Source organism: Lithobates pipiens, unplaced genomic scaffold (assembly GCF_037356315.1).
Source record: "Lithobates pipiens isolate NorthernLeopardFrog02 unplaced genomic scaffold, aLitPip1_a1.2 Scaffold_16, whole genome shotgun sequence".
NCBI classification, from domain to species: domain Eukaryota; kingdom Metazoa; phylum Chordata; class Amphibia; order Anura; family Ranidae; genus Lithobates; species Lithobates pipiens.
Window position 1 is genome coordinate 275,102,250 of NW_027507748.1, and position 15,136 is coordinate 275,117,385.

The 15,136-nt window shown below is 40.2% G+C and overlaps 1 protein-coding gene across 4 annotated transcripts in view; it reads left to right on the forward strand.

The window, feature by feature from the left end:
* The window catches only part of SCUBE3 (signal peptide, CUB domain and EGF like domain containing 3), a 190,426-nt gene that overhangs the window by 111,683 nt on the left and 63,607 nt on the right, over positions 1 to 15,136 (forward strand). For 3 of the 4 annotated variants that reach the window (XM_077481428.1, XM_077481425.1, XM_077481427.1), the window contains one exon: positions 1,704 to 1,751. The exons of the other annotated variant lie outside the window; for it this stretch is intronic. In XM_077481428.1, the coding sequence (XP_077337554.1) occupies positions 1,704 to 1,751 (48 nt within the window). The remainder of the gene's footprint in view (positions 1 to 1,703; positions 1,752 to 15,136) is intronic. 4 annotated transcript variants of the gene reach the window in all.

A 15,136-nucleotide genomic window follows, 5' to 3' on the forward strand; every position in this document is an offset into this window, starting at 1 on the left:
CTGAAGGGATTCTATTCCACATTTTCACAGCTCTTACTGTGAAGAAACCTTTCTGTATTTGGAGATGAAATCTCTTTTCCTCTAGGCGTAAAGAGCACCCCCTTGTCCTCTGTGTTGACCATGAAATGAATAACTCAACACCACACTCACTATATGAACCCCTTATATATTTGTACATGTTGGTCATATCCCCCCTTAATCTCCTCTTCTCAAGAGGGAATAAATTCAGTTCCTCTAATCTTTCCCCATAGCTGAGCTCCTCCATGCCTCTTATCAGTTTAGTTTCCCTTCTCTGTACTCTCTCCAGTTCCCCGATATCCTTTTTGAGATTTGGTGCCAAAAACTGAACTGTATATTCCAGATGGGTTCTTACTAATGATTTGTATAGGGGCAAAATGATATTGCTCTCTCTGGAGTCCATACCTCTCTAAATACAAGAAAGGACTTTGAATACAAAAAAGGACTGATTTTTTAATTTTTTTTTTATAAGTAATGGCAGCGATAAGCGACTTATAGCGGGACTTCAATATTGCGGCAGACACATCAGACACCTAACTGACACTTTTGACACTTTTTTGTGGAACAGTGACACTAATACAGTGATCAGTGCTAAAAAAAAATCATTGTCACTGTACTAAAGACACTGGCTGGGAAGTCTGTGCTTTCTCACTGTGTGGGAGGTGATTTAACCAGGCGAAGGCAAAGATCTGTGTTCCTACGTTACAGGAACACAGGATCAATACCTACCCTTCTAAAAGAACAGCAATCTGTCTTGTTTAAATAGGCAGATTGCTGTTGTGCCTGTGTAATCAGTGGGAGCCGACGGATATAGAGTCCGCGGTTCCCGCCACTGGGCTCCCCTTGTGTGTGATCACAGCGGGAGTGGGTCATAGGCACATGCCCCAGACCTGGAAGTGTCAGATCACCTACTAGGTACGTGATCTGGCACAGAGCGGCCACCCTACCGCAGTATATGTACGGTGGGTGGTCCGCAAGTGATTAGGGTGGCATGCTGAACACCACTGTATGGACTGCATTTGTCCTAATGACTACCAATATATAGGAAATTTTTCCCACTGATCCTCATAAGGGCCCCCAAGACCTGAACATTTATTTAGAGGTTCTGCTGGGGTACAAAGGTTGAGAAAGGCTTGTTCTAATGGATCCTCAGCAGTCAAATTACAAAGGGGCTTCTAATCCTTTGACACTCTATCCACAAAGGTTTTGGCTGGATTTTTATTCTGAGGTCAATTCAAATATTCTATAAAAACCTTAGGCCGTCCCATATAGATCTCAAGGGGTTTTTTTGTACAACAATTTAGTAAGATTTTAACTTCCTTAAATATGTGTCCATTACAAGCTTGAACAAAATATAACATAGCAGAAAAAGGATGTGAATGAAGGGAAAGGTGCTCATTTATTTATTATAGAATCAGGAATGAATACACAGCTAATAAACGCAATACGCATGCTTGTCCTACATGGACCTATGATGACGCAGTTGTCCCTCTTGTCCCTCTTGAACCATTGTAGTTGTTCCCTATATTTTTTTCTATGCTCTCAACCAAACAATCAAAGTAGTATCCATGTTGAACAAAAACATAGAAGAACAATACAAAGTAGATTGACGTTAACTTCTATAAAGATGTAATTTTTAATTAGACTGGTTTGATTTTACTGATAGATCACTCTCTTGTAAACAGGGGAGAGACGCTCCGATCAGACTCCTAGTGCCCCGATCTTAGCCAATGGTAAATATTCAGCCTATTTTGTGTTATCTTTATAGTTTGTTTGTAAGTATGCATGCTTATGTGTATAACTATGACATCCTTAAAACAGGACTGTTGCAGAAAAAAAGAAAAACTAGGAAACTAAGGTCATGGTGGAGACAGGAAAGATCACAACCACACTTTGGAAGCAATGTTATTTCTGCAAACACATTTTTTAAGTCTGTTCTGCAAATATAACATTTTGGCAACAACACATACAGTAAGCTTATTCAGTAAGGCAAAGAGCTAAATGAAGTTATCCATAGCAACCAATTAAGGTTTATTTTTCACTGATCTAACTTCACCAAGGTGAAAACTAAATGGTGGCTGAAATGATTACTATACTTAGTAATATCATTACTGCTTTATTATTTCAATTTAGTTGTGCTTTAAACTACAATTATCACTTTATATAAAATATAACTATGAAAAATTATTTGTGACCTGATTGGGATGGGGCTCTTTAAATATGACCTGATAATAAAGAAGACAGTCTCAGTTAAACATCAGCATCTAAAATATTTTACATTGCTAGTCCTTTTGCCAGGCTGTTGTGATCAGGAAAATCTCTTTTCTAATGATTTTTATTGAAAATAAATTTTTAACAGACAATAAGGTTCCCAATAACACAGATATCGTGTCAACAACAGTGGTGCAATAGTGGGTGTCAGATCAGTGCGGTTGGGTCATTGTATACCATATCAAGGTTACCAACCATAACCATCTCTATCCTGAAAACAAGGTGGTGATTCATGAGATGCCTAGAACTCACTAATTGTTGAAAACTGTTCACTGTCTACCTAGCAATATTATTATTAACATTTATAACAAGTCAAGGCTATTTTGTTTGTATGATTCCGAAAAGCCTTGCATAGAAGAAGACAGAGACCAGCCCCGCAGAGGGACTCTCGTGTAGTGGAACTAGATTTTGATCAGGAAAATCTCATAAGTTCCTGGTTCTTAATGCCGTCCTAATTGGCTCATCACTAAGATGGGTTGTCTCAAAGACCAATAAGGTGGTGGGAAGGGGCATAGCATGCAAGCTTCGGCACTACTAGAGCATGCCGAAGCTTTGCCCAAGCAGAACAACCTGGTATTCGGCCAAAGGATTGGAAATAGGTGTCGCTGCAGGTATGTACAGGCACTTTTAGACTCCTGTACTTAATACTTGTCAGCAGGTCTTTTGTTTTGTTGTTTAAGTCAGTTAAAGGGGTTGTAAATCCTCAAGGTTTTTCACCTTAATGCATTCAATGCGTTAAGGTGAAAAACCTTCTGTAGTGCAGCTGCCCTCCAGATCCCCCCTTTTATTTACCTGAACCCAATCTTCCCAGTGACAAGAACGAGCCCATCAGCTCCAATCGCTTTCTCGGGTCCTAATTGGACAAATTGATAGCGTTCCCGCTGCTGTTAATCAAGTTCAGTGACACGGGGGACGGGGGCAGGGCCGAGTCCTAGTGTCTGTGTCAATGGACGCAGCAGCAGGACTCGGGAGTGCACCCGCACGGGTGCCCCCTTGGAAAGCAGGTCCTCGAGGGGGTACTTTATGTGGGGAGGAGAGAAGAGTGCCACAACGGGATCCCAGAAGAGGAGTATTGGGGCCACTCTGTGCAAAACCCTCGCACAGAGGTGGTAAGTATAACATGTTTGCTATTTTAAAAAAATTAAGCTTTACAGCCCCTTTAAGTACTCTGTGGTATTATTAAGAATAAAGTGCTCAGTTTAGAGGTCAAGTGTGGGGGGGGGGGGAGGGAATTAGGCTTACTTTAGGGGTTTAGTGTGTGTGTGTGGGGGGGGGGGGTGTTGCAATTTAACATTAGGGACACACCAGGATTAAACCCATAGATTTAAAGTAGAACTTTACCTATAACAACTTAATATAAAATTATGTTTTTTGGCAAGGAACATACATTTCACATTAATAATTATGCTACCAAAATGAGTGTGCTGTAAATTGCCTCCAGCATTGATCCTGTTTCTTCTTGGTAAAGTTTGTGGTCAGAGATCAGTATCAGAGTTTACATAAGATATGGCACCAAGATCCGGTATAGACAAGAGAAAATGTTTTTAAGATGTGGAACTTTAGGGGTGCAAAATAGTGAAACAACAATATGTAAAAAAAATATATGCAATTTTTTATTAAATGAACAATGTCATAAAAACAATACATACAATATAATCATAGCCATAGGTGTGTGCAAAGCATCCTATTAGTGACAATCATTTACTGTTTCTTCTTGCTGGAGGCTGACAATTTGCTGAAGCCCCTGAACAGCAGTAAATCATAAAGCAGAACTGATATAAAAAAAAGGAGGCCCTAAGGCCAACGTAGTGCTAGAAAATGTGTGAAAAACAACAAAACATGGAATGAACAATAAACAGCTTCTAGCACTTAAAGTCTAATACAAAAAACTTCAAATAGATAGGTATACATAGCAAATGCAGCATTGATACACTCAGTGATCAATAAAGTAAGTGATATATAAATTTTGGTGAAAAAATAAAACAAAAGTAAAATCCCAAAATTGCATTGGAGAAAAACAAAGTAGCTGGTGCCTATGGTACTCAAAAAACATAAGAAAGAAAAGCTCCCATAGCATAATACTGTATAGAAGGGTTTAATAAGGCAAAAAGACTTGCACTTACAAAATAGAAGATTTGAAAGCAGTACCATACTTGTAGGTTAAAAACAGGACCACAGCCTCTCCAAAAACTTCTGCTCACTTCCTGTGTAGGTCGCCCATCCACCTCGTCACTGGTGGGCATCAACTGGGGAATGGCCAGATGAATGGCCATCTGGTCATTCCCCAGTTAATGTCCACTAATGATGGACATCTATGCGCCTGGCACCCTGCATGTAGATTAGGGGGCCGTACACATGGATTAATGAGGCGGCGCCCCTCCGGCCTTCATTATGGGCCGCCACTGGTTACATTCAAGGAATACTGTAGTTAATAACAGCTGCTTCTTCATGCAACTGAACTGTCAAGCCATCAAATGGCTGGTGTCATAACTGATCACATGTGCAGCACCATGGCAACTGTCGATCAAACCGAGGCTAAGATGGTGTAACCCAATCACTAAAACCACAAAAACAGGCTTAACAAGGCAACTTCTAAAGTGGTTTTCAATATATTTAAGCTCTTGCCGACCATTCACCCTCATTATACTGCGGCAGATCGGCACGTTCCCGCGAACCGTCATAGCTGTACATCTGCCCTTTAAGTGGGGATAGCAGGCAGGCGCGATGACCACCAGCCACACACAATTGCGGGCACGAGAGCCAAAACACACACACATCCCTGTTCTGTGAGGAGAGGAGAGACAGATCATGTGTTCCTATTACCTAGGGACAACGATCTGTCATCTCCTCTATTCAGTCCCATCCCCCCTACAGTTAGAACACACTGTGAGGGAACACAGTTAACCCTTCATCGCCTCCTAGTGTTAACCCCTTCCCTGCCAGTGACTACACAGTAATCAGTGCATTTTTATAGCACTGATTGCTGTATAATTGTTAGTGGTCCCAAAAATGTGTCAGAAGTGTCCGATCTGTCCACCATAATGTCGCAGTCCTGATAATAATCACTGATTACTGCCATTACTGGTAAAAAAAAAAAAAAAAAATGCCATAAATCTTTCCCCTATTTTGTAGATGCTATTTTTTTTCCGCAAACCAATTAATATGTACTTATTGTGTTTTTTTATTTCCAAAAATATGTAGACTACATATCGGCCTAAACTGAGGAAAAAAATTATTTTTTATATCTATTATCGCAAAAAGTACAAAATATTGTGTTTTTTTTTTTTTCAAAATTGCTGCTTTTTTTTGTTTATAGTGCAAAAAATAAAAACCGCAGATATGATCAAATACCACCAAAGCTCTATTTGTGGGTAAAAAAATTATTTTTTTGGGTACAGCGTTGCATGACTGCGCAATTGTCAGTTACAACAACGCAGTGCCGTATCGCAAAAAATGGCCTGGTCATTGAGCAGCCAAATATTCTGGGGCTGAAGTGGTTAAAGAGGAACTGCAGTCTGCTCAAATAATTTGTAATGAAAACATCTTTGCCATTCTGACGCTTCCCTCCAACCACTTTGTTATTTTATATATACTGGGATTCTGTACTTGCCAAATATGCTGCAGAAATCTCCCTCCACTAAGTCTACTAGTAAAAAAAAAAAAATATTAATAAAAATGCTATAAACTATGCCCTATTTTGTAAACGCTATAACTTTTGCGCAAACCAATCAATAATCGCTAATTGTGATTTTATAGAAGAATACGTATCGGCCTAAAATGAGAAAAAAAATGTTTTATATATTTTTGGGGGATATTTATTATAGCAAAAAGTAAAAAAAATTAATTTTTTTTAAAATTGTCGCTCTATTTTTGTTTATAGCGCAAAAAATAAAAACCACAGAGGTGATCAAATACCACCAAAAGAAAGCTCTATTTGTGGGAAAAAAAGGACGCCAATTTTGTTTGGGAGCCACGTCACACGACTGCGCAATTGTCAGTTGAAGCGACGCAGTGCCAAATCGCAAAAAGGGGCTTGGTCCTTTGGCTGCAAATTGGTCCGGGGCTTAAGTGGTTAATAGATGGAAAGATAAAAAAAATGAAGTTCCACTTTAAATCTGCAGCTTTTAATAAAATATACCTGCTGATCTTGCCTGTTATGGAGTGACAACTGTCCCCAAATCCTGCTCCATTATCACTATCTCACCCACGGTGGAGAGAACAAGGGCTACGCTAACACATATTTAGTGGGATTTACTAAAACTGGTGTACACAGGATCTGGACGGTGTAGCTGTGCATAGTAACCAATCAACTTCTAGGTTTTATTGTTAAAGTTTAATTGAACAAGCTAAAGTTAGACGCTGATTGGTTACTATGCACAGCTAAACCAGATCCTGTGTTCACCAGTCATAGTAAATCTTCCCCCGCTGTGTAGGCATTGTGCATTGTGACTATTATGACTGTCAGGAAGCTGATCCGCAGAAATGTTGTGCAGTCAGTGTTGAAGTGAGTGCATGTATACAGGAAGTGGCTAGAAGAAGCATAATGAAATTATCACCATACCATTGCCATACAAAAGAGATGGTGAAAACAGTATTTTATCATAAAAAAGGGCCATTAGTTGATACACAATACTTTAGCAAATACATGTCATCCAGTTAGGGTTTGTATCTGCTTTAGTTGTTCAGAGCAGGGGTAAGTGTTTTGTGCTTTGTGTAGGTTATTAGTAAGGGCCGGTTCACACTGCGGGCGATGCGAGGCGACACCGACTTGCCTCGCCGCGACCTGCCGCGACCTCAGCGGCGACTTGCAAATGACTTCTGTATAGAAGTCAATGCAAGTCGCCCCGAGGTCGCCCAAAAGTAGTACAGGAACCTTTTTTCTGAGTCGGAGCGACTCGAGTCGCTCCTCTCAGAACGGTTCCATTGTACAGAACGGGGGCGACTTGTCAGATCGCGGCGAGGCAAGTCGTGTCGCCTCGCATCGCCCGCAGTGTGAACCGGCCCTAAATGCAACATAGCTGTAATTGCCACCTTAGCTCTTAGCTCAGGGAACTGAAATCGATCAGCCCTGGATTCCCAATGCCCAGAACAAATGAACAGATATTTTATGACTGTAAGAACAGAGTATGCAGAGAGTCATACAAACACAGGGAAATCATAGCTGTACTTTATATGCCTAGGGCCTTGAATATGAAGATTAGATTACATTTTAGACATCAATGCAGAAAATTTAAAATTAAAAATGATTTGTGAATTTTCTTTTCTTGCAGTTGTATTTGGCAATAGAGCCATCTACAGGCTAAGCGTGATCTTTCAAAATGAATGCTACAGCATGAGAAAATCTGAACTGCAGTATTTATTTAGTGACACGCATGCTTTCCCATCTTTGGCATATTAAAGAGCATGTTATATCTTTTTTTTTATGAACTGAAAGTTATAATTAAGTAGAAATTGTAAGTGTGGTGTATGCTGAGAAATGTTTGCAATTGCTTCACATTTTTCAGTGGTGCAGTAAAAATGCTGTGTCCTCTTAAAGTGGTTGTAAACCTTTACAAACCACTTTGACCTACAGGTAAGCCTTTCCAAGAAATATCTCCTAAACCTACACGGTTTAGGAGATATTTACTAAAAGACAGTCACAGCTGTCTACGGCGCATGCACACTATCGCCGTTAGCAGCATGCCGTTAGTGGTGGCTCCCGACGCGCATGCGCGGCAGTGACGTCATCGCTGCTCCGGCGCTGTGAGTGGCCGGAGCAGCGATACCCGGTAGAAGATGGATGTTACGGACTACAGGGGACAGCAGTGACATCGCTGGCACCTGTGTCAGGTAAGTGACACATAATGGGCTACTATGCGATGCATAGTAGCCCATTATGCTTTACCTTTGCAGGGAGACAAAGAGGAAGTAAATCCATTTGCAGGGAGACAAAGAGGAAGTAAATCCATCAGTATTTAATGTAAATACTCATTTGAACACCTTCATGCAGGTATGTCAGCAGTGCTTCATAAAGTAACCCCAGAGCAGTAGGCAAACTTACGGGACTTTCAAAATTAATTTAAGGGCCAGTTCACACCAGACACAGTTCCATGTGCTTTTTTTCTGCACTAAAAATGCATGTATTCCAATGGCTCTAGTTCACACCATGCAGTCAGTTTCTGGTCAGTTTCTGCACCAGCTAAATACATCACAGGTGCATCAAAACAACAGTTTGTGTGTAAAGTCTTTTAGTTTGTTCAGTTAAAAATCAATACAGCACAGAGTAGAAAGCTCATGCCCTGCCAGTTGTAAAGTGATACCCTTTCTCTCTGCATGGAAGCAGTGGTCTCTCTGTAGAGGTCTGACATGCCCCTGCCGATTCAGACCTATATATATATATATATATATATATATATATATATATGGGCTTCTTGCTGACTGCAGAGCTCTGTTTGGAAGCAGTAGTCTCCCTCCCTTCCAAACAGGCTGCCTGTGAATAGGCTTTTCTACTAAAGCTGCAGCTTCTTTTTAAAAGCAAACTATAAAACTTTGCACACATTTTGTTTTAATGCGTCTGGAATGAATTTAGCTCATTTAAATTTGGAATTTGGAGTCCAACTGCAAAAAAAAACGCTTTTTTTTTTTTTTTTTTTTAAACAAGTCTGTTCAACTCCCACCCTCACCCACCCCATTATGAAATGAACGGTCTCAGAGCAGAACTCACATTCTCCTTGTTCCAGCACTGCATGCTATGTCTTCCTCCAGCCCTTGCCACCTCCCATGCAAATTGAAAGATGCTCAGCATAATGTAACAAACCTGAGAGGATTAAAACCCCTTTCAACAAATGAGCTGAATATGATACTGATAGGTTGATTCACTAAAGACAAATAGACCATGCATATGCAAAGTGCAGCTGTACTCTGCAAGAGCAGTTGCTTCATAGCTTAGTGAATGAAGGGAAGCTCTGCTGACATCCATCAGTCAGTCTTCCACGATGATCTCAGTCTTCCAGGATGAAATATGCACAGTATCACTCATCACAGAAGACTTAGGCCTCAAGCACATTAGGCATTTGGACCCAAAAGGGTTGATTTACTAAAGGCAAAGACACTGTAAACTTTGCAAAGTGAAGTTGCACTCTGCAAGAGCAGTTGTTCCACAGCTTAGTAAATGAGCAAAAAGCTCTGCTGAGTTCCATCATCCAATCATGTGTAAGCAAAAAGCAGTCTTTTTTATTTTCCTTGCACGTGATTGGGTTATTTTTGCAAAGTGAAGCTTTACCTCATTTACTAAGCTCTGGAGCAACTGCACTTGCAAAGTGCACAGTCTGTTTACCTTTAGTAAATCAACCCCCAGTGCATGAGACTTTAGCATTTAGGAAGATAGAGATGCAATGTTCAGCTCCACTACCAGCAGCCTGGACTTGTTTATACAGGCCTGCTACAGTGTACTGTCTGGATGAAAAATTGGGAGCAGAGGCCTTGTCTATGCAGCTGCTACGTCCTAATTGATAAATGGGACTACCTGCACAGAACATGTGTGCATCGCCCTTGCACAGGCCTAAAAGTCTATGAGAGGCTGAAAGCTGTTGCCGCTGAATGATGTACTAAGCATTATTATTCATTTGTGGGTGTATACTGCTCTAACTGTAAGTACCACTACCAGATTCATTATCCAACCCTGTCCATCCGAAACAGCTGGCAACCTCTCATAGACATTTAGAGGCTATCAGTAGTGGGGCTGAACGCTGCACCTGTACCTTCACTCCACACCTTAACCTCCCTGGCGGTACGATTATTTCAGATTTTAGGTGCTGAAAGCGGTACAATTATTTTGCATGGAAATTTGGCGTTTTATATTGTAGGCCTGTAATTCTTAGGAATAACTCACTTAAATCTGTCCAAACCAAAGTCTAGCAGCCATCCCAGGTATGATAAAGTTTGAAAAATGTAATCATAAATTATAATATAATAAATAACTATAAATAATTCTACCAAATAATAATATAATAATAAAAATTATTCAATAATGTAATCAAATCAAAAACACTGAAATTTGCTCAGTTGCAGAATTGTCACTGTCATTACTTTTCAGTATTTAATGACGGATCTCCCCACAAATCGCTATAGCTCAATTCTGCGAGTGATTTTAATTTATTATCGCTGTTTTCTAGCTGGTCTAAAACCATTTTTGCTGTAAAGGGACAGTTTTGGTTGCTATGGACAATCTCCAGTTTCCAGGCAGAAAGAACAGTATTTATAATATAAAACTACATGCAGGGCACTGGGCAGACCACTAGGGACACAAGGGAGGTGAAATAATTACATACAGTAATGTAATCTGTAAGATTACATTATACTGTATGTAATGTGTGTGTTTTACTTTTTGAATTTGGCGCCATTCTCTGTCCCCGTATGTCGCAGCTCTCGCAGGGAACGGAGCTCGGCTCCGTGTTACATGGAGCGGAAGACGAGCCACTCACACAGCGGGGGGACATCGCTGGATCCAGGGGATAAGGTAAGTAAACTCATCCTGGATCCAGCGATGCGATCCCGAGTCTAGCTCGGGGGTTACCACTAATGGTACTGAATTTTCACCCTGAGCCAGACTCTGGAATACCGTCAGGGGGTTTAAAGCAGAGCTCCAGCTGCAAAAAAATTTTTTTAAGTCAGCAGCTACAAGTACTGTAGCTGCTGACTTTTCATAAGGACACTTGCCTGTCCAGGGTGCCCATGATATCAGCCCCCTGAGGCCAATTTGTCCACCGGCACGGGTGCAGGCAGCAGACCTAATACCAAACATGTTTTTGCATGTCACTTTTATGCATGTTAAAAAATGTGTACAAGTAACAGTTACAGCTATTCAAGGAGATCCTGGTAATCTTTCTAATAATGCATTCATATTCAATAAAACACTGACAGGGGTTCTAGTCATCCCCTACTCTTCTAAATTTACTTTGTTGCGGTTGGCGATTTCCCTCACTTTTTGTCTGGGGCAAGTGACTGTAAGTAAGAGAAAATCTCTCTTCCAGAACATTGGGGTTCTGGTAGAACTTCAATCCAATTTTTTAAAATTAAGGTAATGCTTAATGTGCTATAGGACAGCCTTTTTCAAGCAGGGTTCAGTGGAATCCCAGAGTTTCTCCAGCAGTTGCATGGGGTTGCTTGAGCATTGAGCGATTTCTGCCTACCAGAAAAGATAAACCTGACTCTAATGAGTCTTTCCAGTTATCTGCAAGAGACCATTCTTTCCACTGACCATATATATTAGAAGCATGCTTGCTACTGACGATCAATGTAAGAAGCATTTTCTACTGACCAGTGACCACCAAAGTATCTGTTAACGTCAATACTGATGAGGCATAGGCTCGCAACAATTTCCAGGATTGTTATAATGTTTGAACTTTGCACATTTAGTCACAGTGTATTAAATGACAGTATCCAAAATACATGTACAAAATTGGCAACAGTTTTGTCAGGACAAATAACAGATCTGAAGGAACAGAAATAACACGATATGGCATATTTCATATATATATATATATATATATATATATATATATATATAACTTTTCACATAAATAAATAAAAAAGAAATATATACACACACACACACACATATATATATATATATATATATATATGTGTGTAAAGTGTTAAACTGGTGGGTTCAAAAATATTCCCCTTTCTTTAGGAGCAATTCTGTATCACCTTGCTGCTTAAACTTGGCCACTGAATTTATCAATGTATATTTAAGTTAAAATACTGAATGCCCCCTTTCAATAAAATGTCTTAGTAGGTCCTTCTAACGGATTATTTTTAATCACAGATTAGTGTCAGGCAATTTTTTCTTTGACCTGTGGGTGGTTTCTCCAATATAACATCAGCTGCACAGATACTAAACCTTGTATATTACAAAAGAGTTAGGGACAGTATAAAAAATGCATGTTTTCAGTGAATAACCCTGATGTGAATAAGAAAACATTGCACCTTTGTTCATATCGGAACAATGAATGCATGAAAAACACAGAAAACTGCTATTTCATTTTTTTATTTTTGAAAATCTTTTTATTTTGTTTTTAGCAAACACAAGACAAACATAAAACAGTACAGCCAACATCTGGCTAACATCAGGGGTGCAACCCGCATAGGGGGTCGCAAGTCAGCATAACAGAACCAAGATATGTTATGTTATTTGTGACTACCATAATATGCCATTATCCATGTGTTAGCCTGGCTCATGGTCCAGGGATAGGTTGATAGTTGACTATCACACCTAGGTTACTGTGCTGGCAAGGGTTGGTTTATCAAGACTTCAAGGGAGGTCAACGTATAGCAAGAGACCCCCTAGTCTGCTGCAGCAGTGGAGGGTTCCGCTAACCACTTAGACCAGACCCTGTCATATTTTTTCGGGCAGTCTCTATAAATATAGGTATCTTTGTATAGGGGTATCACATTATTGACAAGTGTTTTCCATAGCCCTATAGAGGGAGGAGTTTTCCGCTTCCAGCATAGGACGATGGATTTCCTAGCATAGAACAACAAGAGACCCAACAGGGTTCTCTCTGCCACCCTAGGCACCAGGTCCTCCACCAGTCCAAACAGGCATATTCTTGGGATGGGACAATAGAGATACTTAGTAGTTCATTCACCTCCATCAGGATTTGTAACCAGAAAAATTTAATTACCAGGCAGGACCAAAAGATGTGTCACATCGACAACATTCCGGGGAGAGGGAAGACCTCATCCTGTGCACCCGAGCAGGAGTGAGATATGCTCTATGAACAATCTTGTATTGAATGAGGCAATCTCTCAAGGAAACCAGTATTTTAAATGGGAGGTCCCATATATCCTCCCAGTCCTCGGAGTCCAGCTCTAGAACATCCTGGCTTCATTGCTGATGGAGCCTGGACAACTCAGGAGATGAGACCCGGAGGAGATGTGCGTAAAGCACAGAGGTAGGCTTTTGGGCACAGTCAAACCGCAAAATCCGTTCCAAGTCAGATTGCACCAGCTGCCCCTCGCCTAGTGGAAAGTGGGCCCTGAAAGCATGGACAGCTGAAGATACCTAAATTTGTGCGAGGGCGGGACACTGTGGTGAGATATGAAATGATCAAAGGGGGAGATCGAGAGGTCTGAGGTGACATCTGAGAGAACATTGATATGGTACTTGGTCCACACTACAGGGTTGGGAATTTTGTAAAGGTGATGTAGGTTAGGATTGTTCCGGGGGGGGGGGGGCATTCGGGGGTTCCGCAATTGAAGGATATTTTTCTGCCATTTAATTTAGTCTCAAAAATGTATCACTGGATTGCGATATTGACTTTAAGTGTAAGTCCAGGCTAAACCGATCTAATCTTAGATCTGCTCCCACCCCCCTTGAAAGATGGCTATACTTACCTATTCCCAGGGTGCTTTGCTATGCAGGAACAATGCAATGCCTGAGCGTTGATGTCACTCATAGATTTAAGTTGGCCATACAGTATACAGTTTTCTTATTCAATTTGCTTTAGATTTAGCTATGTAGCGCAAAGACCTACCTGATTGCATACAAATGGAAAGTGTTTAGGTTTTGCCCTCTATATTATATGATTTTGGTAAATCTAAAGGAAAATTGTACAAGAAAATCATATACTGTGATGTATGCCCCACCTTACTATGGGGCATCCTTTGTCTGCTGTACCTCACCCCCCCCCTTCCCAAAGCCACTGCTAGGAGGCGATCATGTAACTGAACTGGAGCACCCCAAGAATAGGTAAGTTGACACATCTTTCCTCTACAAGGTAATTAGAATAAAAGTTAGAATGGGGGGGGTGAGAGTAAATTTAAGTTTAGACAGGTTTAGCCTGCTTTTTCTTTACCCGCAATCTGTTAAACAACTCAAATTGTTCAACCTCTATTAAATGGAAAAAGTCTGAAATTCTGAGACTACAGGATGCTTATCAATGTCTCTTTAAACCAGCATGAAATTTGAAATATAAAAATTATTCTATTATGGCTATTACTTTTAGTCATACACTTGATTCTTAAGATGATTTTCTCTTTCCTTCTCTTGCGTAGGGTAACCACTCTCCATCAATTTGTTACCATTTCAGGGATTCCATCCTCTTTAGCTGACATGGCTTTTGGGGACAGACTTAAATATCAAGTAACTATTCCCCAAATATTCCCCAAATCAAGTAGCAGATGCATTGGCATATAGGGGTGCAGCATGGGAGCCCATTGCTGCACCCTGAATTTGCAAGTAGTAGTCATTCTGAAACATAAAATAATTATTATGCAAGATGATTTCTAATATAGCATTTAGAAATTGCTTCTGGTATTATATTAACCTGAATTCTCAAGAAGTCTACTGCTTGCAAAAACTTTTAAATCATGGTCAATCAATGTATACAAGCTCAGATCACCAAAATATTTCAAGGTAAACCTAATATGTTATATAAATACAATCAGGCTCACTTCTGCATAGAAACCAATCAGCTTCTAACCTCAGGTTGTTCAATTAAGCTTTGGAAATATGACCTGGAAGCTGATTAGTTTCTATGCAGAAGCGAGCCTGATTGTGCACTCTCAATCTGTAGTAAACAAACCCCACTGTATATATTTATATATTAAGTGCTATAAATATGAGATCTTGGAACACGGTCAAAAAATATGAGGCCCGTGGTCATTACCAAGGCTGCTAGCACTTCTGTTTCTAGTTCGCTGTGGACATGACCAAATAGTAAAATTTCAGAGGGTCTTCATGGATGTGTGTATGTGTATATATACAGCATCAGACCTTTTGCAGGACAAATACTATAAAGGTTGTGTGTTTGTTTTTGTTTTTTTGTTTTTTTTTCCTTCCTTGTAACTTATTTAAAAAAAA